A 12,338-nucleotide genomic window follows, 5' to 3' on the forward strand; every position below is an offset into this window, starting at 1 on the left:
CTCTCTGCTAGAACCCTTTAGGAAGGATTATATGGAGCAGATGTTGCATGTTTTATACCATTTTTCCTTAAAAAATCCTCCAATACATCAGACACAAAAAATGAGGATCTTTTTAACACAATAATGCCTGGCAATCCAAAATTATTGATCTCCTTAACAATTCACTTGTTATAGATGACTGAAGAATTACACACATAAACATCCAAAAAAATTTGTGTGAGAATACACACAAAATAACATAACATTTTATAATAAAAATAAAATAACATTTCCATAACAAGAAAATATTTATTATCCTCATATTCAGCATAATCTATATGAAGTCTAGACCAGGGTTTCTCAGTGCATGATCATGAAAGTACTGGGGCCTGGGTGTTTCTAGAAATTCTTAGAACAAATATGAGAATTCTTCGTGCAGCAATATCTTGGTCTATTTTTGGCAACCAAACAAAACTCCTAGCATCGGCTTTCATAGCATTTATATCATTATGGACTACATGCAGCTATTCCAAAATCTTACCTCTTAATTCCGCAGGAACCACCACTCTATTTCTGTATGTTGCATCCTGGTGCATACTCAGGTCAGCCTTTATTGAAGAATAATCAGACAATAGTAAATTATCTTTCCAACCATACTCTATGCAGGTAATTAACTTATCTCTACTTGTTGCCTGCCTAATTGTCTAAAATGAAGTATCCTCTAACGACGTAGTTTCCACAAAATTAATATATCCAAACGTAATATTAAAATTCCTCTCTTCTGTAACAGGCAATCTGCATAAAGCCTCTGCAATTACATTTTACTTGTCAGCTTTAAACTTTAAATAAAAATCTAACTGTCACAATACCAATATCCAACCCCTGAATGCAGTGGCATTAGGGGGGGCATAATTTTCAGTTATGCAAAAAATGTGCAATAAATCAAAACTGGTTAGATTTCAATTAAACTTTTTCAACTAGTTGTATATGAAAAGGGCTTCGTCGGGTCCGAGTCTCAGCATCATGGCATAAACAGGAAAGGAGAAAAAAATATTTAATTATGTGTCAACAAATTTCCAAAATGTTCAAAAATTAACATCATACACGTGTCAACTGAAATCATGTCTATGACTCTCAGTTGTCACAATAGCATATCATAAAATAAATTACAAATTAGTTTTATCCCCCCAAAAAATTAGTTAAAAAAAGTTAGATTTTTTTTCTATTTTTTCTCATTTGTTTATCGGGCGATTTGCATGAAACTTATACAAATGACTGCACGTTAGTCTATATGTATGGGTACATATTTTGGAAGAAATTGGTTGATGTCAACCTCAGCCACAGATGGCATCACCTTAGACTTCAGTTTTAATTATTTATTTTCAAGTAACATAAACGTAACTTCTACTCGTTCATTTTGTATTCAAATTACATGAAACGTACACCGTATATGTAGAGCTTATGTCTCTACAATTTGTAAGAAGTAATTTTTCCTAAGTTCATTTGTTGATTTTATAAATAGTAATAAACGTGTTATATTTGCATAATTTTGGAGGGAACTTTGACTATTTGTATTTGTAAAACTAAACATATTTCGGAAAATCCAGTCATACCAATCCTTTATTATATGCTAATGTGATGGATGAGTGTCATAGAAATTATTTAATTGAAAAAGTGTGGATGTAGTTTTTGAAAATGAGTAAAATTCGTTGAAAAACAATCTCACTTTCTATTTAGGCTGCGATGCTTAAACTTGGAACAGTTGCAGCCCTTTCATACAGAACTAGTCCAAAAATTTTGATTGCAATTGAACAACTTTTGAAATCCTAGTTGTATGCCCCCTTATCTGGAATTGGTTTACCTTAAATAACCAATCCTAGTAAGGGTTTATGATCAGCTCCACCAAGAAACTTCCTGTCCAGCAGAAAATACTTGAGCTTTTTACAGTATATTTCAAAGCTAAAACTTCTTTGTCTAACATGAGAATAATTCTGTTCTGCTGAAAACAATTTCGTGCTAGCTAAATAGATTGCTGTTTCTTGATAAATCTATTTCTTGGAAAAAAAAATTAATCAACTCTCTCTGGAGAAGCATCTACCTCTAGTATTATAGAGCAGTTATCTGTAAAGTTAGTGGATACAGGAGAATTCACCAATTCCTGCTTAATGCTCCTAAAAAATTATCTTCTCTTGATGTCAACATTAATCTAGCACCTTTATTTAATTATACAAAGAAGGTAATTTACCTGAAATTTTTGAAAACATTCATAAAACATAGGTTATCATCTCTATGAAAGATCTTTTTTCCCAACTGATGTTGAGGCTGGAGCGTCCACAATAAATACTAGAATTTTATAACAATGGGGTAGACCCTTTAATATACATATGGTAACCTAGATACTCTACGGGTCTTGTTTTCAACACTGTCTTACTTTAACAGTATGAAGTTGAAAAATATTTAAAACTTTTAGCAGTTCAGCATCATGTTCTGCTTTATTCTTTATATCATTAATAAACTAGCATCTCCCTCAATCTTTACTGAAAGTTGTGACAAATATCTCTGGAGGCGTAGAAAGTCCAAAAGGAAGTCTTTTAAACTTAAATAACTTTTGAGTATTAATCACTAAAAAAATCTGGTTCTCCTCCTCTACAGCAGTTTTCACATAAGAACTGTTTAGGTCAATTATTGAACGTATTGCACCCTTACAAACCACTGGAAATAAATAATTAATTATATGGGCAAAGGATATGTCTCACAATGAATGCAATTATTCAGTTCTTTAAAATCAGAATATATTTTCATTGACCTTAAATCTATCTTTAACTATGGTACAATTGGGGCTGCCTACTCACTATGTGCACCCGATTCTAAAAGCTGATTCTACCAATGTCTTTTAAATGAAAAGTAGCTGTTCTTGCTCTGAAATATTAGGTGCAGTGTCAGTTTCGAGACGAATTTTCAGGCTATAATACTAAAATAACTGTACACCAATGGACGTTATTTCAAAGTGATCTTCGACCTAGACAAAACATCTTTAAGCAGACATATTTTTTTCTTCAATTATTTTCTTAATCACTTATTCTAAACACAGCCTCAATCTTATTTCTCACAACCAGACTCATTTAGTGACTCATTTAGAAGTATCAACTATCACAATGTCTCGGTCCCCACTCTGTCTTTCTATTTGTGTCTCTATCTCAGTCAGTCGTCTGGCTCACACCGTAGTATAAGATGACTACAGTTTTCGCTTTATACAACTTCATACTACAGCTATGCACTGACTCAACAATACTCTGGTGCCCAACTATTTGGGTTAGACGGTAGAACGACGGTCTCACCCCGAGCAGGTCGACGTTCAATCCCTAACCGTCAAACGTGTTGGCCATCATTCCTTTCACCATATCTCATCCCAAATCCTTATCCTGATCACTTCGAAGTGCAATATAATTATTTGTAATGGCTTGGCTCTTTTTCCTGATAGTTCCCTTCCCCATTCTGATCGTGTCTCTGTCACTTATGAATACAATATGTCTACTTTTCTCTTTCATTTCCACTTTTTTTCCTCTCCATACTGTATTTAATTCCCCCTACTATTTCTCTTTCTAAAATACAAAATGCACCACTGCAGTGTTATACTGTGACCTTATGCCTTTCTCACTTGCATGTGTATTCATACCCGTTCCATATGCCTGTTTCACATGTTTCTGTCTTCATGCCTATCACGCCAGTCCCACATACCTGTGTCTCCATGCCTATCATGCCAGTCCCTCACACCTGTGTCTCCATGCCTATCATGCCAGTCCCTCATACCTGTGTCTCCATGCCTATTCAGATTCAGATTCAGATTCAGATGTTTATTCAGGTAAGGTATATACATACAAGTGATGTTACATTAATGGATTGATATATAGATAGAGCTAGTACATACAAAGCCTAAAGCCACTATTACGCAATGCGTTTCGGGCAAGAAAAACATTAATATCTAGAACTTAATACTAATTGAGCATAAAGAATAAAAAGTGTTGAGAACAAAAACAAATAAAGATAAAAAAAAAAAGGGGGAACATGACTGAAAAAGCAGCACAAATACAATAGGTTGACAAACAGTGTTGATTAAAAAAAAAAAAAAAAAAAAAAAAAAAAAAAAAAAAAAAAAAAATAACGGACATGGGTTGACAATAGAGGAGTGAGGTAGGTTACAGGGAATTTATTAGGTAGTGTTTAGTTTTTATCTTAAACTGGTTGAGAGAGGTACTGTCTTTAATATGGTTGGGAAGGTCATTCCACATTCTGGGCCCCTTGATTTGTAGAGCATTTCTGGTTTGATTAAGTCGTACTCTAGGAATATCAAAACTGTATTTATTTCTGGTGTGGTGCTCATGGGTTCTGTTACAACCTTCTATGAAGCTTTTGAGATCAGGATTGGCATTACAATTTAGCGTTTTGTATATGTATAGTACACATGAGAGAATGTGCAGTGACTTAATGTCTAACATATTCAGGGATTTGAATAGGGGTACCGAGTGATGTCTGGGGCCAGAATTGGATATTGTCCTAATAGCAGCTTTGTGTTGAGTAATTAGAGGACGTAAATGATTTTGGGTAGTAGAGCCCCAAGCACAAATACCATAGTTGAGATATGGATAGATAAGGGAGTAATAGAGAGTCACCAGGGCAGGGCGTGGTACATAATATCTGATCTTAGAAAGAATGCCCACAGTTTTTGAAACTTTTTTAGATATGTTTAGAATGTGTCCCTGGAAATTCAGCTTGTGGTCAATGAGAATGCCAAGGAATTTGCCATCTAATTTGTTACAAATTTGGGTATTGTTTATTTTGAGATTTATTTGATTAGAGGATTTATTGCCAAACAGAATATAGAAAGTTTTGTCAATGTTAAGGGTGAGTTTGTTGGCAGTTAGCCACAGATGGACTTTATTTAGCTCAGTATTTACTGTGGCATTTAGAGCAAGGGGATCAGGACTGGAGTAAATGAAGGTTGTGTCGTCAGCAAATAGGATTGGTTTGAGGTGTTGGGAGGCATTTGGAAGGTCATTAATGTAGATGAGAAAGAGGAGAGGGCCAAGTATGCTGCCCTGGGGAACACCAATGTTGATGGGTAGGGTGGGAGAAATTATATTATTTACAGAAACACATTGGAGCCTGTCAGTAAGGTAGGATTTGAGGTATTGTAGGGAGTGTCCTCTGACACCATAATGATGTAATTTAAGAAGAAGGTTTTGGTGGTTGACAGTATCGAAAGCTTTACGCAGGTCCACAAATAACCCAACAGGGAACTCATTTTTATCAAGAGCTGTATGAATCGAGTTAAGCATACTAATAAGTGCATCGTTAGTGCTATCATGCCAGTCCCTCATACCTGTGTCTCCATGCCTATCATGCCAGTCCCACATACCTGTGTCTCCATGCTTATCATGCCAGTCCCTCATACCTGTGTCTTCATGCCTATCATGCCAGTCCCACATACCTGTGTCTCCATGCCTATCATGCCAGTCCCTCATACCTGTGTCTTCATGCCTATCATGCCAGTCCCACATACCTGTGTCTCCATGCCTATCATGCCAGTCCCACATACCTGTGTCTCCATGCCTATCATGCCAGTCCCTCATACCTGTGTCTTCATGCCTATCATGCCAGTCCCACATACCTGTGTCTCCATGCCTATCATGCCAGTCCCACATACCTGTGTCTTCATGCCTATCATGCCACTCTCACATGAATATCATGCCACTCCCACATGCCTCTGCCCTCATGCATGTCTTTCACACCTGTTACATATACTTGTGCACTTGTACCTGTTAAATATGACAGTGACTACAACCTTCTCCCACATGTTTGTGCTCTCATGTCTGTTTCACATATCTGTCCTACATACCTGACACAAAATGGTTTAGTCAGGCAAAACTTTTATTATGAAGTTATATATATATATATATTTTAGGAAAGGAGAGACGAGTAATTTTTGAGTAAATTTATACATTATTTGCCCAAAGTTATGCATTATTTGCAACAAGTTGTACATTATTTGCAGCAAGTTATACATTAGTTGCTAAAAGTTATACATTACTTGCTAAAAATTATATATTATTTGCAATAAGCATTCATTATTTACTTCAAATTATACATTATTAACTTCAAATTTTACATTATTTACTTCAAATTATACATTATTTGATGCAAGTTAAGCATTATTTGCTACAAACTAAATTATTTTGTTGAAAGTTATATATTAATTAAGTCACTATTTGCATCACATTATACATTACTTACTTCATGTTATACATTACTTGTTTCAAGTTATTCATTATTTACTTCAAGTTATATATTATTTGTTTTATGTTATATACTATTTGATTCAAGTTATACATTATTTGCATCAAGTTATACATTATTTGCTTCAAGTTATACATTATTTGCATCATGTTATACATTATTTGCTTTAAGTTAATGTATAACTTGAAGCAAATTATTTGCTTTAAGGTTATGTATAACTTGAAGCAAATAATGTATAACTTGAAGCAAATGATGTATAACGTGAAGCAAATAATGTATAACTTGATGCAAATAATGTATAATATGAAGAAAACAATAGGAAACTTGAAACTAATAATATATATCTTGAAGCAAATAATGAATGATTTGAAGCAAATAATGTATAACATGTTGAAAATAATGTATAAATTTAAACTAATAATTTAAAGCAAGTAATTTATAACGGGACGAAATAATGAATAATTAAAACAAACTATGTGTAACTTGCAGCAAATAATGTATAACAGGCAGCAAATAATATGTAAATTGAAGTAAATAATATATAAATTATAGCAAAAAATATAAGTAACAAATAATGCATAACTTGTTGCAAATAATGTATAACACGGATCAAATAATTTACAACTTAAAACAAAAATATATATTGATCTTACGATATACATTATTTGCCTTGCGGTATACATTATTTGCCTTGCGGTATACATTATTTGCCTTGCGGTATACATTATTTGCCTTGCGGTATACATTATTTGCCTTGCAGTATACATTATTTGCTTTAAGGGATACATTATTTACTTCAAATTACACTTTATTTGTTTCAAGTTATACATTATTTGTTTCATGTTGTTCATTCTTTACTTCAAGTTATATATTATTGTATTCAAGTTATTCATTATTTGCATCAAGTTGTACATTATTGCCTCATGTTATAATTTTGTATGCAAATTATACATTATTTGCATCAGATTATACATTAGTTGTTGCAAGATATTCATTTGTTGCTTCAAGGTAGTTCCCGGAGGATGGTTGGCGTCCCTGGTAGTGCCGGTAAGTGGGTGGTAGTTCCTGGAGGATGGTTGGTGTCCCGAGTAGTGCAGGTAGGTGGGTGGTTGTTCCCGGAGGATGGTTGGTGTCCCTGGTAGTGCAGGTAGGTGGGTGGTAGTTCCTGGAGGATGGTTGGTGTCCCTGGTAGTGCAGGTAAGTGGGTGGTAGTTCCTGGTGGATGGTTGGTGTCCCGAGTACTGCAGGTAGGTGGGTGGTAGTTCCTGGAGGATGGTTGGTGTCCCTGGTAGTGCCGGTTAATGGGTGGTAGTTCCTGGAGGATGGTTGGTGTCCCTGGTAGTGCAGGTAAGTGGGTGGTAGTTCCTGGAGGATGGTTGGTATCACTGGTAGTGCAGGAAGGTGGGTTGTAGTTCCTGGAGGAGGGTTGGTGTCCCTGGTAGTGCAGGTAAGTGGGTGGTAGTTTCTGGAGGATGGTTGGTGTCCCTGGTAGGGCAGGTAGGTGGGTGGTAGTTCCTACAGGATGGTTGGTGTCCCTGGTAGTGGAGGTAAGTGGGTGGTAGTTTCTGGAGGATGGTTGGTGTCCCTGGTAGGGCAGGTAGGTGGGTGGTAGTTCCTGGAGGATGGTTGGTGTCTCTGGTAGTGCAGGTAAGTGGGTGGTAGTTTCTGGAGGATGGTTGGTGTCCCTGGTAGTGCAGGTAAGTGGGTGGTAGTTTCTGGAGGAGGGTTGGTGTCCCTGGTAGTGTAGGTAAGTGGGTAGTAGTTTCTGGAGGATGGTTGGTGTCCCTGGTAGGGCAGGTAGGTGGGTGGTAGTTCCTGGAGGATGGTTGGTGTCCCTGGTAGGGCAGGTAGGTGGGTGGTAGTTCCTACAGAATGGTTGGTGTCCCTGGGAGTGGAGGTAAGTGGGTGGTAGTTTCTGGAGGATGGTTGGTGTCCCTGGTAGGGCAGGTAGGTGGGTGGTAGTTCCTGGAAGATGGTTGGTATCCCTGGTAGTGCAGGTAGGTGGGTGGTAGTTCCTGGAGGATGGTTGGTGTCCCTGGTAGTGCAGGTAGGGGGGTGGTAGTTCCTGGAGGACGGTTGGTGTCCCTGATAGTGCAGGTAGGTGGTTGGTAGTTCCAGGAGGGTGGTTGAAGTCCCTGATAGTACAGATAAGTAGAAGGTAGTACCGAAAGTGTGGTTTATGTCCCATGTATTCTCGTGTGTAGCATAGTTGTAATCTCGGCATTGTGAATACCGAGCCAAGGTAGCCAAGGTAGATTGTTGGTAGTTCATGTAGGTGCGTGGTGGTCTTAGAGCGGAGGTTCGGGGGCTCTGAACGATGGGTTGAAAGGGCATGCAGTGGGAGAGATACAGTGAGGGTAGGCGGGGTCCGGGTTAAAGACTTTGTCTCCTTCACAGGTATTAACGGTGGCTATCTGGTTGACGTACTCACACTCAAAGTAGTGCTGGTCACACGACGTACACTTGGGGAAGAAGCCCACTGACGTACACGTCATTGAATCCTTGCACTCAGGAGTGGCCGTTGTTGTGATTGGCTGGGAAGCATCACACAGTGTGTCACAAACGGCACCGGGTAGACAGGTATCCGCTACAACGTCAAAGTTGGATCCTGAAGTGCATGTTAAGTGATTCGTCTCGTCAGCTGGTCCTGCGGTCACGCATTTGTAGAACTTGTGACAGTCGTAGGGGTCTCGGGTAAGCAATTGCCCATTCGTGCAAAAGGCAGCACATGGGTCCCTACAGCAGCCGGATGGTGTCGTACCGCAGACCCCTTTTTCGCTGTTATAATAAGGAGTGTTTGCGGGACATTTGAAGGGCCCCTGAGGGCTACCGCCAATGCAAATGTAATAGGTGCTGCAATCCTTTGGGTCATTAAACGAGTCCGGTTCTGTGATGCATTCTGTGCTGCAAGGTGGTAGCGTGCAGTTATTGTTACATGGTAGGGTACCAGTACAGATTGGAGCTGTTGCGTTGAAGGATGTACCAGCCGGACAAAGCGCATTGACGGGTTCATTGTTGTTTACACAGATGTAATACCGAGTACAGTCGTAACGATCCGCTACTAAAGTCCCGGGAACCAACCCGTCGCAACTCGGATCACAGCCACGCTGGGCGAGGACCTGGGTGACGTAGACTAGCACCGCAACCCACGCCACCTGCAGCAGACACCCGCCATGTTAATGTTCCTGCTGAAATTACTACTCATAAAACATATTAAAATATATCAAACATTACCTTAAACTGGAAATATAATTGGTACAAATCACTAAACCGTTTGAGGAGTATTCAGAGGGTTACTAAGACCACCACAATAACTTACTGACCAACTAGCAAGTATACTTTAGTCCTGGACATAGTCCAGGTCTAAAGTAAACGCTCAGTGTATATACACCGCGAAGTGGGTTACACCTCTGTGTATATATCCCTGGCATCAATATTCTCCTTCCCCCCACAATATGTAGGAACAAATCCTGCGGTATAATGAAAGAAAAATCTGAATAACAAGGGAACTATGCAGCGAGGACGAATATGGACAACCAATCACAGCCTAAGAGGTAAACGGGGCTATGAAAAAAGGTAAATTAACTGTATTTGTTGAAGACCGGGGGGGGGGGAAATGAAGGGGTGAAGGGGTCACCTATGACATTCAATATACTGTGAAGACTCGGAGAATCTATTACTCGACATCTTCAATAATTCATTGTTGAATAGAGTATTTCCACACACAGTAAAAATTTGTAGTAATTGTCCTCATACAGAAACACAAAGTGGTAATTACTGTTCTACAAGTATCGTATCGCGAACGCGCAATTTGATGATTGAAAGCCTCATCCTAAATCTCCTCTCACACATAATAGGTAGACTATGGTAGTGCAGGTAAGGGTAGTGCTATGGGAAGGGCCAAGGGTGATGAAGACCATTATGTGTACTTCATCCCCACGTCCGCTTTTACAAACCCAGGACATCATGAAACATCACCAGGCGAAGAAAAGCGGACAGAAGAGCAAGTCAGAGAATTTGTACGCTGATACAATGCAATCGCAGCAGACAACCTCGGTCGTTAAGGCCGAAGGAGGGAATCTATAATTAGAAGAATTCGTCCAGGATACAAATATGGAGATTAGGGATAAAAACAACAGTGGAGGAGCGAAGTTACAAAATTTGCTGCATGAGTGACGGACATCATCTACACTACTACCTCAGAGATTGTCCCTATCTAAAAGACATTATCAACATGTGATATAATAAATCCCGCATTGAGTTCGGACAGCAGATTTTATCAAATAAAGACATTGTCCTTAAAAGGACAGTGTCTTTATTTGATTGTCTTTATTTATCTTTATCCCGCATTGCACCCGCAAGGTAACGTATACTTGAGGACTGTTAGATTTTATTTCCTTGTTTTCCAGTCTCTTCACTTGAGACAGTTAAGTCCCAGCTTCGTCTGGGTACAAGTGACAGGATGAACTATCCAGCGGGTTTTCTTCCTATTGATGGGTGTTGTATATTCCGGTTACGTGGTATGTTCAATCACAGGATGAGTAACGCTGCCCAATAAACTCCCGGAGCAAATTTAATATGAAATTAAGTACGTACAGCGGACTTCGGCTATTGTGATTGGCACGTATAAACTGTCTTTGTATATGTATGTTAAGCGGACATAGTGAGAGATGTCAATCATACAGAATGATTGACACAAGCATTCCTGTATACAGATGAATATATTTTAACGCCAAAATATAACCAATAATGCTGAATAATCCAAAAGAATCACATGAGGATATTCTTACCCAAATCGACTCCTGCAGCAGCGGCTTGGTCATGCTGAAGACGCTGAACAGCTGAAGGTGGACAGCTCGCACTAGACAGCTGACGGTGGACAGCTCGCACTAGACAGCTGAAGGTGGACAGCTCGCACTAGACAGCTGACGGTGGACAGCTCGCACTAGACAGCTGAAGGTGGACAGCTGATGGCGGAAAGCTGAAGGTGGACAGCTGACAGTGGACAGTTGACGGTGAACAGCTGTCTGCTCATCCAGCTGTGGCTCCTGCTGCACCTGTCTTGTTGTAGGCGATAAAAGTGTGCTCTGTGGTAGTGCAAGCGTGATTTGGTGGGGGAGTGCAGGTGGGTTGTGGGAGAAGCAGGTATGATGGTGTGCCAGGAGCTTGCAGGCTGTGGTGGTTGGTTGAAGCTTGTTGTGAGTGCAGGAGTCTACTGCTGCTACTGCTGCCTTAGAGTCATCATATATACTTCAAACCTTATCACAGTAACCAAGTTGAAATACTGATAAGGAATCTGTTGAGGCCAAGCAAGTACAAGGAAACATTTTTGTTTAATTAATGATATAATTTTGATTAAAGTTTTGAAGAACAAAACAAATCAATGTTATTGTATTCACCATAGTTTCCCCGTCATCTTGATCTCTTTCTGTAGACGATGAATCACAGTAACGTGGCTGAATATATGGTGACCAAACCACACATCAGAAAATTGAGAACCGGCGACGTTTGTGTCCGTCCTGGACCATTATCAAGTCGTGTGAAACGACTTGATAATGGTCCAGGACAGACCGAAACATCGTCGTTTCTCAATTTTCTGATGTGTGGTTTGGTCATATATGACATCTCCATCAGCACATGTCTCCACCACCGTTTAGATTTTCTAACAGACTCTCTTCGCCACTTTCATCATCCTGTATTTAGCTTGACCAAAACTCAACACACTCTCCCTAGTCCAAGAATTTATCCCCTTGTTCACTCATCCTCTTATGACACAGTACGTATTCCGAATGTGCTGTTTGTCATAAAAAATCATATTTTATGCTATTGAAAATGCTTCTAACAAAAGCCGAAATTAGAACCTAAAACAAAACAAAATAAACTAGCTTCTTCTGGGCTAAACGTATGAAGACGTATGTTTCATTAGGCTAAACGGCCTAATGAAACATATCCTATGTCTAATTTATCATATATTAATATCACATATATGCATCGTTTCTTGGATGCAGGTTAGGTTTTTGTGAGAAGTATTTCCAAAAGCACAAAATAAGTTTTTTCCTTATGTT

At 39.0% G+C, this 12,338-nt stretch overlaps 2 protein-coding genes across 2 annotated transcripts; both read right to left on the reverse strand.

Moving 5' to 3' along the window:
• Window positions 1-7,276: 7,276 nt before the first annotated feature.
• LOC123750608 (uncharacterized) lies at window positions 7,277-8,497 on the reverse strand. Its single transcript, XM_045732710.2, has one exon. It carries the CDS (start codon window positions 8,495-8,497, stop codon window positions 7,277-7,279), a length of 1,221 nt encoding a protein of 406 aa, XP_045588666.2.
• A 64-nt stretch (window positions 8,498-8,561) lies between these two features.
• On the reverse strand, window positions 8,562-11,096 carry LOC123750607 (peritrophin-48-like). Its single transcript, XM_069323123.1, has 2 exons — window positions 11,064-11,096; window positions 8,562-9,428 (listed from the first exon to the last, which is right to left on the reverse strand). The coding sequence occupies exons 1-2, from the start codon at window positions 11,094-11,096 to the stop codon at window positions 8,562-8,564; spliced, it is 900 nt and encodes a 299-aa protein (XP_069179224.1).
• Between the last annotated feature and the right edge of the window lie 1,242 nt (window positions 11,097-12,338).

The sequence above is a fragment of the Procambarus clarkii genome, chromosome 11 (assembly GCF_040958095.1).
Source record: "Procambarus clarkii isolate CNS0578487 chromosome 11, FALCON_Pclarkii_2.0, whole genome shotgun sequence".
NCBI classification, from domain to species: Eukaryota; Metazoa; Arthropoda; class Malacostraca; order Decapoda; family Cambaridae; genus Procambarus; species Procambarus clarkii.